This window comes from Euwallacea similis, chromosome 12 (genome assembly GCF_039881205.1).
Source record: "Euwallacea similis isolate ESF13 chromosome 12, ESF131.1, whole genome shotgun sequence".
NCBI classification, from domain to species: Eukaryota; Metazoa; Arthropoda; class Insecta; order Coleoptera; family Curculionidae; genus Euwallacea; species Euwallacea similis.
This window is the reverse complement of record NC_089620.1, coordinates 3,323,556-3,338,557: the sequence shown is the minus strand read 5'-3', so window position 1 is coordinate 3,338,557 and position 15,002 is coordinate 3,323,556. Positions and strand designations below refer to the sequence as shown.

General features: G+C 33.7%; 2 protein-coding genes across 4 annotated transcripts in view; one reads left to right on the top strand and one right to left on the bottom strand.

The window, feature by feature from the left end:
* Prp40 (pre-mRNA processing factor 40) overlaps window positions 1-15,002 on the bottom strand; it is a 36,333-nt gene that overhangs the window by 13,960 nt on the left and 7,371 nt on the right. The window lies entirely within an intron of this gene.
* On the top strand, window positions 531-13,854 carry Cnot4 (CCR4-NOT transcription complex subunit 4). Of its 3 annotated transcripts, none has more exons than XM_066395848.1 (17): window positions 531-622; window positions 1,592-1,750; window positions 6,308-6,424; window positions 8,162-8,269; window positions 8,332-8,473; window positions 8,734-8,910; window positions 9,152-9,327; window positions 9,798-10,062; window positions 10,196-10,581; window positions 10,866-11,055; window positions 11,132-11,328; window positions 11,405-11,542; window positions 12,090-12,185; window positions 12,312-12,450; window positions 12,952-13,071; window positions 13,234-13,341; window positions 13,393-13,854. In XM_066395848.1, the coding sequence occupies exons 2-17, from the start codon at window positions 1,643-1,645 to the stop codon at window positions 13,755-13,757; spliced, it is 2,832 nt and encodes a 943-aa protein (XP_066251945.1). In that variant the 5' UTR covers window positions 531-622; window positions 1,592-1,642; the 3' UTR covers window positions 13,758-13,854. The 3 variants fall into 3 exon arrangements, with proteins under 3 accessions (XP_066251945.1, XP_066251946.1, XP_066251943.1); XM_066395849.1 differs by having other exon boundaries at window positions 584-706; window positions 9,155-9,327; XM_066395846.1 differs by having other exon boundaries at window positions 584-706.

Here is a 15,002-nt window from a genome sequence, read left to right as displayed (position 1 = left end):
ATACATTAAGCTGGTGAATTATTTCTCAATTCCTATAACGCGAAGTATCAAAACTGATCTTTCCTTGACAGGAATAGCTTAGCCCTTAGTCGGTATCTTATTTTTGAAATTTTACCCCCAATTAGATTTGACATTAATCGAAATTATCTCAAAGATATCCGACAAGAATGAAATTGACCAGTACTTTTAATCTCCAAATCACACTGTATATGTTTTCATATTTTCGTCATTTATGGCAATAGCGCTAATCAACAGTCATGTCTAGTCCTGGTTTTTATCGAAAGGCACGGGAATACTTTAAACTCAACTGTATTTAAACGTTCCTTGCAATGCAGCGAACTGAACGCACCTTAAGCTTTAAATTTAAAGTACCGCCGGACAAATATTAAACGTTTCCCAGGTATAAATTGCTTTTGGATCATTTTTTACCAACTGTCAAACCCATACGACTCAAAGAAGAGAAAACTCCGTGCATTAGAAGGAGATAGCAAGCCAATATTTCTTAAAATCTGTTGATCTTATGTACTTTCCTGCTCAAATCGATTAAGGTGCGTTTAATCATTGCGCAAAGGTTTCGAGATCAAAGTCGCCATATTGGTAACTGTCTAATCATAAATTTAAAGTAAGTAAATACAGGGAATTTCCACGTATCACCTGCGAATTTTCTGGTATTTCTATTTTCAAAGAAAACTGCGGTGTTCAGTACGTAAGTACATGTAGAAAAAACTTAGATAGCTGCCCAGAAGGGCTAGAAAATGCCTGGGGAAAATTGCAAAATTATTGCATAAAAATCACACAATAGTTTTTTGGCCCGAATTTTTTTGGACTTAAAAGGAAGGGTTGTGCCCCACGAAATTTTGAAATGTTTTTGTGGGCGGAAGCGCAAGAATTTCATTTTATTTAAAACGCTGAACTTTTAAATGATTTTCCTGGGGTTATCAATAAAAATTTAATACTTGGCAGCAATTTGACAGATGTTACAGTTTTTTTTCTCATTAAATCTAATTTTGCCCTGTACCTTGCCAGAAAACAGTTAAGATTGGATGTTCTTGGGTATATTAAGTTTGCTGTTTGAAGACCTAGTACATTTAATTCAATTTTGAACTAATACCAAACACACACTCGTCCATGAACAAATTTCCAGTTAAACAAAGGATTCTAGGAATTCTGATGACTTGGTTTTAGTTCATGTACTATTGAAAATCCTATCTACTCTCAAAAATATAATAGATTGTACTAATTTTTTAACATATATTCTAAAATTATACATTTGCATTGATATCTATTCACATTATTTCATAGATTTTGTCATCGCTGCACTCTTCTCTTAAAATGACCCAGTTATGGGAAAAAATTACCTTCCTCACTGTATTTCCTTTATGCTTGAACCCATATGTTTCTTTGTGTGTACAAGAGGTGTGATATTTCCCTATCAATAGATTCATATTTAATTCTTACTATTTAGAAGGAGATAAACCAGATACTATTTAATCCATTTAAAAATCAATTTGCATTGTCTTATTTGAAAAATAAAGCTTTTGTTTCATGGTTTGAAGTACTTAGTATCAACACATTGTTTTCATTGGAATAGGCGAAGCTTATAGAGTTGGATAGTCACGCGGAGCTTGAGTAAAAGTGAAAGATGTCAGTGCTAAATCAAAGCGGTGAAGAGCAGGTGGAGTGTCCCCTATGTATGGAGCCTTTGGAGGTGGATGATTTGAATTTCTTCCCATGCACTTGTGGCTATCAGGTAAAATCAGTTGCTCAAATATATACATTACATTTTAAATTATCATTACATATATACTATTTTATAGTTCAATAGCTATGTAATTTCAACTTACTAATAATCTTGACTTGCCATGAAATACAGTTTGTGTTTCCCTTATACACCTAAATACAGAGCAATTACAGTGGCCAAATTTCACAAATGAATGGGAGAAGATACAAGCTTGGCAAGCCCAGATTTTTAATAATAAGTTGAAGTAATATATACAGGCTTATTACTGTATCTCAAAAGTGTCTGAAGGTATCCTTAAATGTCACTGAAAATTTAACTATTGTGACTACCTCACTATATTATTAGAGTTGCTACCAATGAAATCTAAAGAAAGTGAAATTTTTATAATCAGTTGATAATGTTACATTTGTCAAAAGCAAAGATGGGATTGAATGTTGATTGTCACACGTAAATTACATCATCAAGGACAAATCTTATAGGTCATTAATATTTAAAAAATTACATAAATTGGTATATATTACTAGTATTTATGAAATTATTTGTAAATATAGTAAGAATTTGAGACCTTTCATCAATATTTTTAGTGAGATGCCACTATTGAACTTCAAACTGACATTACTAATATAATTTTGTTGCCTCCCTGCTGCCTCAGGGTCAAAGCAAAAAAAAAGATCTAGGAAGTAGTATCCATCTGTTTGTCATTCTCATTACTTTAAAGCAGTACTTTGTTGTAATATTTAATTTGAAAATTGATTATCTGAGGGTTTACAGTCCTCTTGAATATTAAATAGGTGCCTTAAATTGCTTTCTTCAAACTATAGCTAAAGATCCTTTAACTAACAAAGAAAAGCTTTAATTATAATATTAACTCCCTGTTTTTTTTATTCTTGATACAGTTCCAAGTAATATCAGTGAATATCTGTCTTCCTTTCTGAAATTTACTCATAGCACCTGTTGCTTACCAATTATTCATTCTCCCATCACTCGCACATTTGAAGAATTTGTGTTATCATTTTTAAATATTTTAAATTCTCGGCGGTTCTTTCCTGAATTCTCCATTAAGGAGATTTAGGTTGCCATAACTATACAATTGCAGTCCTTACCACAGAAATCCCACCCACCCCTATCCACATCATAACGGAATAATATGTCCCACAAATGTGGGTGGTTCAAATGTTTTGTGTTTTCTTGTTCTCTTCGAAATTAGAAATCTTGCTTTACCTTGCTTATTTAATGATTTCTTGCTCAAATTCGAATTTTTTAATGAGAGCAGTAAGATGCTATTAAATTTGTGATTACTCGTTGACAGTCTAAACCATTTTTCTATTAGAGGTATCAAAAAAAATAATAGGAGTGTGAGAAAATAAAATATAAGCCCCTATTTGTTGTGCTTGCAAACTATTTTTCTTGTAAGTGACTTTGTCTAAACTCTATCATCGAAAAAGAATTTGCAATTAAATTTTTTTATTTAGAAAATGGAAAAATAATTTCTTCCCTCCCCTCCTAAGGTTATAGATAAATGATGCAGTTCGCCAACACTTATTGAAAATTTTGTAAACAATTTCTATCTTTAATCTATGATGCTAAGTTGTAATTTAAAAAGACGCAAAATTATAGGAGCTATTTATTGATGAAATTTTAATGCAAAATAATCAAAACCCATATTGATAATTTTAATAAAAAGGAAAACATTAGGTATTTTTAAATTTTATTGCATGGAGTATGTGTAGTAGAAAATCAGCTATTACAGGCAAGTGATGTGTAGTGAACATTGACACTACTATGTAATATTATTATGCACAGTTGGTGGCTGATTCTTACTGATGTCTTATCATTTCCATGACAACCACGGGTGTTGTTTCAGGATTTTGGAATGCATACAAAACATTCGTCATCTCTGGATAGTGCAAAATTGAAATTTCAATAAATTTATGATGAAACTGTAGTAGATCGTAGAAAAAGAATTGCGCACAACTCAAAAGTAAAGTGAGTTTAAATACATCGCGTGCCAAAATTACTGACCTCGCCTGCAACTCTCTCGAAAATTTACTTCTTGTCTGTAATATGCTTCTTACACTTCTTTTGTCGTAATTTGTTGTAAAAACAATAAATTTGACAGTGAAAATTTTTCATGAAAACCTGACTATGATGATACTCTCATCTAAATTGAAACCAGAAGACTTTCATTAATTCTCAATGAGTTTTATTAATACAATTTTTCGAAAAAATACATACTGTGGTTTTGTTTTTTTCCTTTTAAAATTTAGCATCATAGAAAACCTTGCTAGATGGAAATTGCTTTTGAACTTGAGCAAACTTTAGTAAACTATTTTTGTGGGTTTGCTTTACGTTAGACAAGAAACAAAATAATTATTGCGTTATTAAACTCTTACGGACTAAATTATGAATGTATTGTTAATGCCAAGCTAGTTCTATAAAAACCAAAAATTTGACCAGTATCCATATTGTATTCTAACGTTAATATTGAATCTTAGCTTCAGTTCAAGTTGACAGTACATTTATAATCAGACCCTACATGAAACATCACGTAGAAAGTAACAAAGACAACATGCTAAATAAAGCTGAACAATCACATTTCCTTAATTATTTTTTTATTTATTTAAGTTTAGTGTTAAAGCCATTGTAATTTATGTAATTTATTATTGTGATAGGTGATATGTCAAAGGGCTTAGAAGCCTTCAATTAAATGTATTAAAAGGAATGATAGAATATTGCGTGCCAAGCTAATTAATATCATTTTATAGGTATTCAAAAGTGTTCTTGAGAATGTGTTGTTACAAAAATATGTTTTCGCATTTGATCGGGAAGTTATAAAGAAGAATTTGATGATAGTTTTTTTTTACGAATATACCCAAATCTGCAAATCGCACAGCTTTCCACCATTTTATTCACCCTCTATTTCTTTCCGTTTTCGACGTTTCAATGACGTACGATTTTGAAGCACCCTGTATATCACCAGATTTCTAATTGCCAATTTAATCGCTGGATTCATTTTCTTCTGTATGTTTATTTTTTTTTTTAATATTTACTGTCTAGTATAAGTTCACAACCTAAATGTTTTACCTTTTTAATTGAGCTGAACAGCTTAAAAACGCAAGTGCGTGAAGCAAGAAAGCATCTAATTTAATTTTTCTACGACTGACTCAAGTACTCATGATATCGAAAGACTGTTGATTTCCATATACCCCAGTATTTTCATTTCCTGCGAGTTGCGCGCGCAGCCATACGAAAATAATCTTATTCCCCACGACTTGGTACAGATATCCATTGGAACCCGGCAAAACAAATGTCAAGTACGCGACGCCTATTTTGGTGACACCTATATCGAATCTTGAAGATTTCGCACTAGTGTAATATATTATTTTCTTATTATTTCCTTATGCTTTACCCGAATATTCGAAAAGGTGAATGTATTTGAAATGAATCAACATAGATCTACCTACATGAACCATGTCATTCGTTATGATAAGATATTGATGTCGTTTTATGTGTCGTAAAGCGTTTTTCTCTATTTCGGTTTTAAACGCTACGTGGGTGTGATAATAAACATTCATTTTCTAAACAACTTCCATCATTTTGGCTGAAAATGGCATATTTTATCGTTTGAATTAAGCAATTACTTCCAGTCGGTGCGTTTCAATAGACCGAGTGTTGTTTATCAACACTAATTGATTTTTTTCAGCTCAGATAAGCGAAGTAGGTTGGTCAGTTGATAACTTTGTAAACATAACAAATAGCATTATTAAATGAATGCAAAGTGGGTATTTTTATGCTACAGCAATTGTTGAACTTTCACGAAGTGTGAGGTAAACCTTTGGCATTTAAGGATTGAATGTGTTTACTTATTTGCAAAATACCGTCGCCCAGAGCGAATTTCTTGTATAGGAAGACTGGACAATGACGCGGTTGAATTTAAATGATATGACCTCATAAAACTTTTTGCTCAAATTTATCTTGGAATTTTATATTTTGTGTTAAAGAATCTACAAATTTATACGGCGTCCGCTGCTCTCGATGTGTTGAAGTGAATTCTGGTTTGATGGAGTCTTATGCCTTGCAGCTGCCAGATGTGCGGCACGCTCCAGATTAATTTGGTTCAAACCTAGTTGTGTGAAAGTTGGTTAGCTTTGGTTTGGCTGAACCAGAACTAGCACTTGAATCCCCCTAGTGGTGGTACTTGGTGACAACAATACTATTATGGAGCGATTCAAGGAGCAGTTTGTAGTTTAACTGATCTGATTTTGATACCATTAAACTTTAGTGTTTTAGGCAAATGCTAAATGCCATAGTAAATGTAATAATGATACATAAAATACTGAATTAGGTTATCAATGGTGTGATTGTAAATAAAAAAGTAAGCTTTCCTCGTACGAAAACCTATTCTACCTAAGGGAAATTTATCGAAACTGGATGTCCAAGGTTGTTCGCAACTTCGCCCTAATTTGGAAAAGATAACTGACTTTAATAGTTAATATTCAAATCTCCATCTATCATTTTACTAATTTTATAGTATTTCGGTATGGCTTTATGATTACATTTCCGTAGATATGTCGTTTCTGTTGGCATCGAATTCGCCAGGACGAGAACGGTGGCCTGTGTCCGGCGTGTCGCAAAGCGTACTCCGAGAACCCGGCTGATTTTATCCCGTTGTCCAGGGAACAGGTGAGTGTCACAGTTTTTACTTTTAATCTTAGAAAGTCTTTTTTGCTTCTAGAACGTGATCCTTAAATAGCACTCAGGGTTGTATACATTTTGATTCAACTTGAGTCTTTAGTCGATTATTCGCATGCCATCTATATTATTCCAATTTTTGTAAACCTTCACTTTAACCCAGGAAAACTGGATATTTTTTCTTTAATTTCTGCTAGAGATGGCTTAAAACATGAAAAATGCCAATTTTTAATATTTGCTAACTGAAGATTTCTGAATTTTGCAAAGAATCTTCTATCTTGCTTGCATTGTCCTTAATGGGAAGTAACATTTTCTTCTGTGTGAATTATTATTAGCAACTTTGTTTCTTCCTCGTACAAAAAAACCTTCATGAACCAAAAATTTCACATTGATCTGAAGTGAAATTATTACCATTACATATTGCCCACCGGTTGTTTACTTTACATTTATACATGTTGATATTACCGAATTCGAGAACGTGGATATTAATTAAAATTGTAATCAAACAATTTCCCAAATGTATATGGTTCAGTATTACAAAGGTGAGTGCAGATTGCCCCCTAAATTTCTCAATCCTGTTTGTCTCAATCAGTCAGAAACGAATATATTTCAGTGTCATTTCAAGAGAGCTCAGCATTTGAAGCAGGATCATTGTGGGAAGAAGCTGTTACATAAAACTCTGATGGGATTTTAAGGTGATTGAATCCTCCCAGAATATTGCGATTTTTGCTTACATAATGTAAACGTAGCAATGTATTACTTTCAACCAAATGTATTGAATGTTCTATTTCAATATGTGCTTACTGCTCTAAGATTCACGTTAAAGGCTGGTGATCTTGGATGGATATGGCCAAATGAAATGAACCCTTTGAAGCGCCAAAAGTACCTACAGGAAATAGCTTTCACATTTCTTTTTATTAAGTTTTCTTTGATTGTATTTCATCTTACATACCCATTATAAAATGTTAATGCGAAAGGTAATGTGACATCATTTACTGCATCGAAGTTTAAGTTAAGGTTAGTATTGCAAAAAGTTATTTTCCTTCCATATTTATTTCATGATTATAAAACAATTCATGTACAATTTTAGATTACAGAGGCTCTTCTTTTGCGTTACAGTGATATAATTTTTTAAATAACCAGGTCATGGCCTTGCATTGCTGTAATTGATTTAATAACCTTTGAAAAAGAAGTTAATGGTCTACTTTAGATTTATAATTTTACTCTGCTTTATATTAATTAATATACTGAGCAAAGATTTTTATTTTATTATTAGGAAAAAAGGAGCTTCTCATTATTTTGCGTAATACATGGATTTTAATCTGTGTAATAGAAACTATCTTCAAGTTTTAAATTTAGAACCTTACTCCAGGGGAAAAGTAACGCACCATTAAAAAAGTACCACAAATTGATACTAAATCACTTCTAAAGTCATTGGCAAAATCAGGCGTTTTGTTATTAAGTATCAGTTGTAAATACAGTTATAGATGCTGTCAGTCGATGTCAATATCTATAAGTAAAAAATTTTATAACGGTGCTACAAATACATAGCATTTGGTTCATGAAATTCTCTTTCGATTTTTTTTGTTTCTTCTGCCATTGAATACTGAATACCCTTTCAAGATACTTAAAATTCGCCAATTTAAACTTCTTTATAAGACCAATTAACTGAAATGTCTATTAAACAAAATATGAACCCCGTACATGTATAAATATGTTTTTTTACAGGTGGCTAAATTGAAAGCCGAGAAAAAGCAGCGCAATCAACAACGTAAGGCGCTGCTTAGTGAGAGCCGAAAACATTTGGCCAGCGTTAGAGTGGTGCAGAGAAACTTGGTAAGACCTAATTTTTTGTCGGTCTCAATTACTTGTTCACACACACTATCTTTTTTATCCAGGTGTTTGTGGTCGGTCTTCCTCCTAGGCTAGCAGATCCGGAAATCTTAAAGCGTCATGAGTATTTTGGAAAATTTGGGAAGATTCATAAGGTGGTGATAAATCAATCTACTTCTTATGCTGGGTCGCAAGGTCCTAGTGCAAGTAAGTATTTCAAAGCCAGTCGTATTTTGATATTTAATAATAATAATACATATGAGTTTTATTTCGAACTCTTATGTTACAAACAAAGGCAGAACAACATAATAAATAAAAGATTCTAAAGAAGTATGTTGAAAATAATCATATAAATTACATGGCTGTACCTCTATTAACATCTTAATATCGCCTTAATATTTATATTTTTTGGACTTCCACCGATCCACGTTCTTCCAAGAATTCCATATTTTCCCTTTTCATTTCAGGTGCCTACGTAACTTATCTGAAGAGTGACGATGCGCTGAGGGCTATCCAAGCCGTCAACAACGTCACAATAGACAATAGGGTGATAAAGTCGAGCCTTGGTACTACTAAGTACTGTTCTCATTTTATGAAGAACCAGTCCTGTCCAAAGCCGGACTGTATGTATTTACATGAGTATGGTGAGTTAAAGGAAAACTTATTTTACTTCCGTTGTCCATTTAAATCGCTGTTTACGTTTTAAGTCTTTCGTAATTATCTATTCTAGATATATTAGTTGGCTAAGCAGTCATGAATCAAATAACGTTTAAACCGTCAACAGCATTTAGAGCAGTAGTTATTACTTATCCATTATTTCGTCGTCCTAAGTTCATCTTGTTCTACCGGTTTCACCATAATAGTTCTTCGTTGCTTTGTTTTAAGGAGACCCCGAAGCTAGTTTCACCCGTGAACAGATGCATCTCGGCAAACATCAGGAGTACGAGAAGAAGTTGCATGAGGACTTATTAGCACGGGCCAGAGCTCAGATTGGTCAAGGGGCGGAGCTAAAAGGGGCACAGACTCAAGGGGTGAAGGGAGTGAAAGATGGGACAGCGGGGGTAAGTTTTGTTTTTATGTTTATTTACTTATGAAGAGCAGTACATATTGAGGTATATGACAGCGAATTTTAAAATAATACGATCACAAAGACTAGAAGTAGATGGCTCACCATTGTAATAACATTACTTTGTGTTCAGTTTTGTGTGTGTCAATCTGAATATCACATTTTCATTGGAAAAGCATCGTAAAAACAAAGCGTAATGCTACCCACAATAACGATGTTTTTCGAGGTGTTTACGAGATTGTGAGATTTAAGACTAAGGACTTACGTGAGTAATCCTCTGTACTGAATACGTTTTTCAAATTAATTTTCACGAATAATTAGTCACTAATATTTTATTCAGTAAGCTTAATAATTGACAGTTATTTAATAATTAACTAAATTTATAATAATTTATGATTAAGATTGATTCTTAAGATCTAAATTCTAAGTTTAATGAATCATGCTATATTTTGAATTTTGTTACAGTCTAATCATAACAGTAACAACAATACATCGAAAGACACGAACGGGGGGACGAATAAAGAAAACTGGCCGCAGTTGGACAAGGAAAAAAAGCAAGAAAAGGAAAAGGGGCGAAAAGGAAAAACGAAAAATAGTGGCGAGTCTAGGTTCAAGGAAAAGAAGGATGGGAAAGGCAGTAGTAGCGGGAGTGAAAGTCGATCTTCCCAGGACAGTAGGACAACTAGTACAAGTAGTAGCAGTAGTCAACAATTAAGTAGTAAATTAGATGGTAAGTAACAAATTTACTACAGAACAAAGTTGAATTGGTGGTTGCTTACTGACCAATTCAGTTGTTTCAGTGCGTGTCATCAATATATTCAAATTTATTCATATATATATGTATATATATATATTTTTTTTAGGCAAAGACTCAGATTCTTACCCGTCTCCTCAGCTTTCAAGCGAACCTAGCCCTTCTTCTTCACCTCCGAGCACAATTTCACCACCACTTCAGAGGTCTACCACGCCCTCGGATTCCTCAACTACACCCAACGTTTTGAGCTCTCCACCCAACTCGTCTCATTCGATCAATGGCATGGGAACGTTTACAGGAAAATTGCCTCCTAATTTAGTGGGAAGGTCGGAGGACAACAATTCCTATTTCAGTTCCAGCGGTTTTACAAAGATACAAAACAACTTAGATAATGGTAAGACCAAGGATGTAAACTGTGACAGGCAAAGATTGAGTGGGGAAATAGAATCAGTCAGACCTTTAGTGGAAACGTTGCAGGATGAGGATGGGCATCAGGTATGTATCTTTGTGAGATTTAATGAATTCAGGTCCTCACAGCGACTTATAGCTGCTTATCGAGAGCTTATGTTACATGATACTTATTCAGATAGTTTTTATTTTATTCTGAATTTAGTTGACCAATTGGTATTTTCTAAATTTTAATACGTAGTTTTGTTAGACAGAAAAAAACGCAAATTTGCTAGAATTTAACTCTTCTGCTTTGTAATATTATTCTAAGTCCTCGCCATATTGTGTTATTCTGGATTGATGTAACGCATATTTTATATTCTACTGCACAGATGCTGACAGACGCTTTACCAAATATAAATACAACAGAAGACTGGGCAGCGGCATTCGGCTTTGCGGGTCCTCTTGCTAGAGAACAAGAATTGTTACAACAAAAATTACATCAAAGGGATGTTAGTAAATTATCAAATTTCACTGGAGGTTTCTTACCAATGGAGGCACATGAATCTGCTTTCGGAAAGGGTAAGATCAGAAAAATTTACTTGTAAAATATCAGTATGCAATTTACATTTACTTGATGTACTGGATATGCTTTTAGGTGTAGATAACTTTAGTGGATTTTATGAAATGTCAAAGTTACAAGAAAACCTCATGGACGCTCTAGCTAACAAAACCAACGGGTACAATGTGAGGCCACAAGATTCCACTACCAGTCAGCCACAAACTCACATTTCAAATGGGTTAGAACAGAATATGTCCAAATTCTTTAGCGATTTCCATAAATATAATAATAAGGTGAGTTTGGGTTTGGTGATAAATTTGTACAAACCTTGATATTGTTTCAAATGGAACTTTATGAACGTTGTTTTAGGAGCAGCCAAGTGTCTCACCTTATCAAAATGGCTTTAATGGTTTACACAATCCTTACCAACACATATTACAGCAAAAACAGTTAGAAGAACAGTTCCGGAATCTCGGCATAAAACAGAGTTTTAGTGGGGCACAAACAGTGAGTCATTTTACTGTTATTCAAAAAGAAAATTAATCTTAATAATGGACGCTTTCAGTCCCTTGAAACGCCTCACATCAGCTATGCAGCTCACTATATCTTCATGTAAATTCGGGTTCACTATTTATGCTGCATAGTCAATTCGAGGCACTTCGACTGCCTGAGAGCACCCAATGTTCTTTAAATTTATTTCCCTGGATACATACAGAATGGTCACTTTTACAATGACTATCATTGGGATATCCGAAACAGAGATAATTACAAAGTCGATTAAATTACGGAATAGTTGTGCATTTTTATGCTCATTACGAATCCGTGATAAAATTTAATTTATCTGTCATGTTTTCTTAAATTTCTCAAAATATTTTAGCAAACAAGACATAAATTTACTTTCAAGATGGATTCTTAACAAGCATTATATTGCGCAACTTTCTACTAATTTATTAGATCTAGTAACTGCCAGTTTTTCAGAGTTCCAATGGTGAGCGTTCTAAACGTGACCCTGTATTATTTTTGTGCTTTTTTAAAAATATTTATTTCATTTTAGACCGTTTATCAAAATGGAATCCCAACTCCTACATACACCAATGGCGATGTTACTCATTTAAATGGAGGAATTCACAATATGTTTTCAAAATCACAGGTCCGTTCAGTTAAAAGAAGTCTATTCATAGAATATAATAACACCATATTTCAAATTCAAAATGATAAACTGTTGTTAAATTTTTTTAACCGAAACCATTTTCTTCGTAACGTTAATTATTTATAGACGCCACAAGCAGCAAATAATACAAGAAATTCAGAAGCCGAATTAGATTTCGACCCGTTCCAAGAAACCCAAAAGGCGCTAGCAGAAATGATGGCAACAGAGCAAAATCACAAACAATACAATCCAGTTTTAAATACAGGTTAGTCTTGACCGACCAAGATGATGAGTTTTTTCAAAAATAGAAGACTTATAGGTTTACTTATGTCCAAAAGAAATGGTATAAATCGTTTTTGATTGCTGCTTATCAATTATGACATCGCCAATTACCCACCGCTGTCAATCTGCGTTCATTTAAATTGAGAAAAGAAAGAAATAAGCAAATATACGTACAGTGCAGAAAAGCATACTATTACAATAATAGGTTAAATTTGCCTGCATCATTTGCATGTGAAGTCTGCAAAAAAATCAACCCTTTAAGCAGTCCTATGGTATTTCAAATATCCTTTGAAGTTTTGCAGGTGCTACTATTCTACGGCACTCTGAGAAATGTTTAAAGGAAGATTTAGGTTCTTTTTTTATTTGTTTCATCCCATTTGCATTATATTGTATATTTAATTAGATCTTAAATTCTTGGACACTTCGTTTCCCTTTGGTATTAATCGTTTTTTTATTTGCTGCCATAAATTAACTGTTTTTGCAGGTCGTCTGGGTCAAATGAATGGAGTAGTTCATAATCAAAATTGCACCCATATACTACCCCCACCACCACCTGGCTTTCTACAGCAGCAACAACAGCAGCAAACACATATGAACTCCTTTGGTAAGTAATTTATTTTATTTTTTTGTAAATATTATGTGCCCGTGTTATTTTACAATAATTGGTTTTCTAATTCAAAAAACCTTTAAGCTTGTTCTACGGTCTATGTCTCTTGATCTTTTAAAATAAAAATATGTGAGAAAATGGGAATATTTTTTGTTACAGGTAGTAAAATTTTACCTTTCCTGAACATGTCAAATAGTCAACAGCAAATAAATAGTCCTACAAACAATTGGCCTAGTAGTTTGAATTCTCAAGTACAGCAGCAAAAGAGTAAGTTTCATTCAACGAAGATTGACAAATTTGACTGACTTTTCTTTGCAGATATTGCGAGCACATGTAACGATTGGAAAGTACTAGATCCAGCAATTTTGAGCTCTAGTCGAAGCTATCAGGTGCCCCAAATGGCCCCTGCGGTAAGGGACCCATTCACATCCGTACCTCCCCTAAACTCCCAACAAATAAATCAAAATGGTCCGGTCAGACCCTTCGATTTCCCACCGGCGAACAACCCGTTCTCCACGTTTACGCAACAGCTACAGCAACAACCGAATTTCAATTTCACACACCTAAACCAACCCCAAAACGTAAATAATTTAAATTGGTTCACCGCGAACGACATAAATTCACAAATTTCCAGCCCACCAGGGTTCAGAAACAGCCAGACTTCGAAACAGCAAGAATGCTAAAATGTAATTTGGTAGTTAGCTCATGCAAATGGATCGCGTTTACTTTAAATCATCGATGTTGATTTATTGAATAATAAATTGTAATTTTTTTAGTTGATGTTGTGCAATATTCTGTTTATTCTTGTTGTTATATTGGCGTTGAACGTGCGGTACTTTTGGAGGGTCTTGGAAATCTGCTTGATGGTAACTTTATACTAACTTTTCCCAATTCTGTTATCACACGAGCCTTTAAGCATTCTTTAAAATTCACCTATTGTATTTTGAGAATTTTTTTTTTTTATTTCAATAAATAAAGGGACGGTTTTTTCAATAGAAACTGGTGATTAAAAGGTTTTTATTTTGTAACTAGTTAGATAATGAAAGCAGGTACCTTCATTTCATAACTTGATTAACAAATGGAACCAATGATCTACAGATACAGGACGTAAATTGAATATTTTAAAATGTATGCCAGTTTCTTTTGATTTCTTCGTCATTAGAAAAAGTCTTGCGTTAAACTCGTTAGGAAATGCTATTTTATGTAGCTCGTGTCATATTATTGCGATATATTGCTTCGCTCATCCTACAGAATTCCACTTGTTACATAAAAAGCTATTACACTTTTTCTTTTTCCGGTCGCTCTTACCATAGGCTCAAAATAAATGAGCATACGCTATTTTTTTAGTGCCAGACCAGATAAACAGATCCCAATCGGATTCACCTCTCCTGATGTAAAAACCCGGAAGCTTAAAGGCATTTTATAACTATTTATACAGGATGCCCGATTTTTTGTAGTAGGATTTCAATCTTTAGCGAAGGATTCCACGCTTAAAAATAGTAATTGTTATTTGCTATACAAGGTGTTCCAGATCCTAGTTTGCAGCCACTGCACCATATCAAAAGCTCGTAGAAATACAAGAACCGTTTAGTTTCCATAAAGTTAGTATATATAATAATGCTAAACATATATACAGAAAGTGTAAAGTAAATAAAATTAGCCGTTGCCTGCTCGATTATTCAACTTAAAGTTATCGCTAAACCACTCCTGCATTGTAATAGATTTTTCGCAAGAAAAGTGGCTTTAATAGTCTCGACAAAAGCACAATTGAGAGCCAATTAATCACCCTCCCACCACAAACTATATAGAGCAATGGCCTGTAAGGATGTCGAAATCCAGAGTAGAAGCGAGTAAACCGCGTGCGTAATTACTTTGATCCATACCAATGAATAACCATTAAGGTTCTCAATTCAAAAACAAGGGTAGGC

Excerpts from the sequence above, each read along its gene's own strand:
- Cnot4 (XM_066395848.1), top strand. The coding sequence starts at position 1,643 with ATGTCAGTGCTAAATCAAAGCGGTGAAGAGCAGGTGGAGTGTCCCCTA. Across the intron at positions 8,270-8,331 it reads GAGTGGTGCAGAGAAACTTG|GTGTTTGTGGTCGGTCTTCC; the intron begins GTAAGACCTAAT and ends TTTTTTATCCAG. Across the intron at positions 11,329-11,404 it reads TCCATAAATATAATAATAAG|GAGCAGCCAAGTGTCTCACC; the intron begins GTGAGTTTGGGT and ends ACGTTGTTTTAG.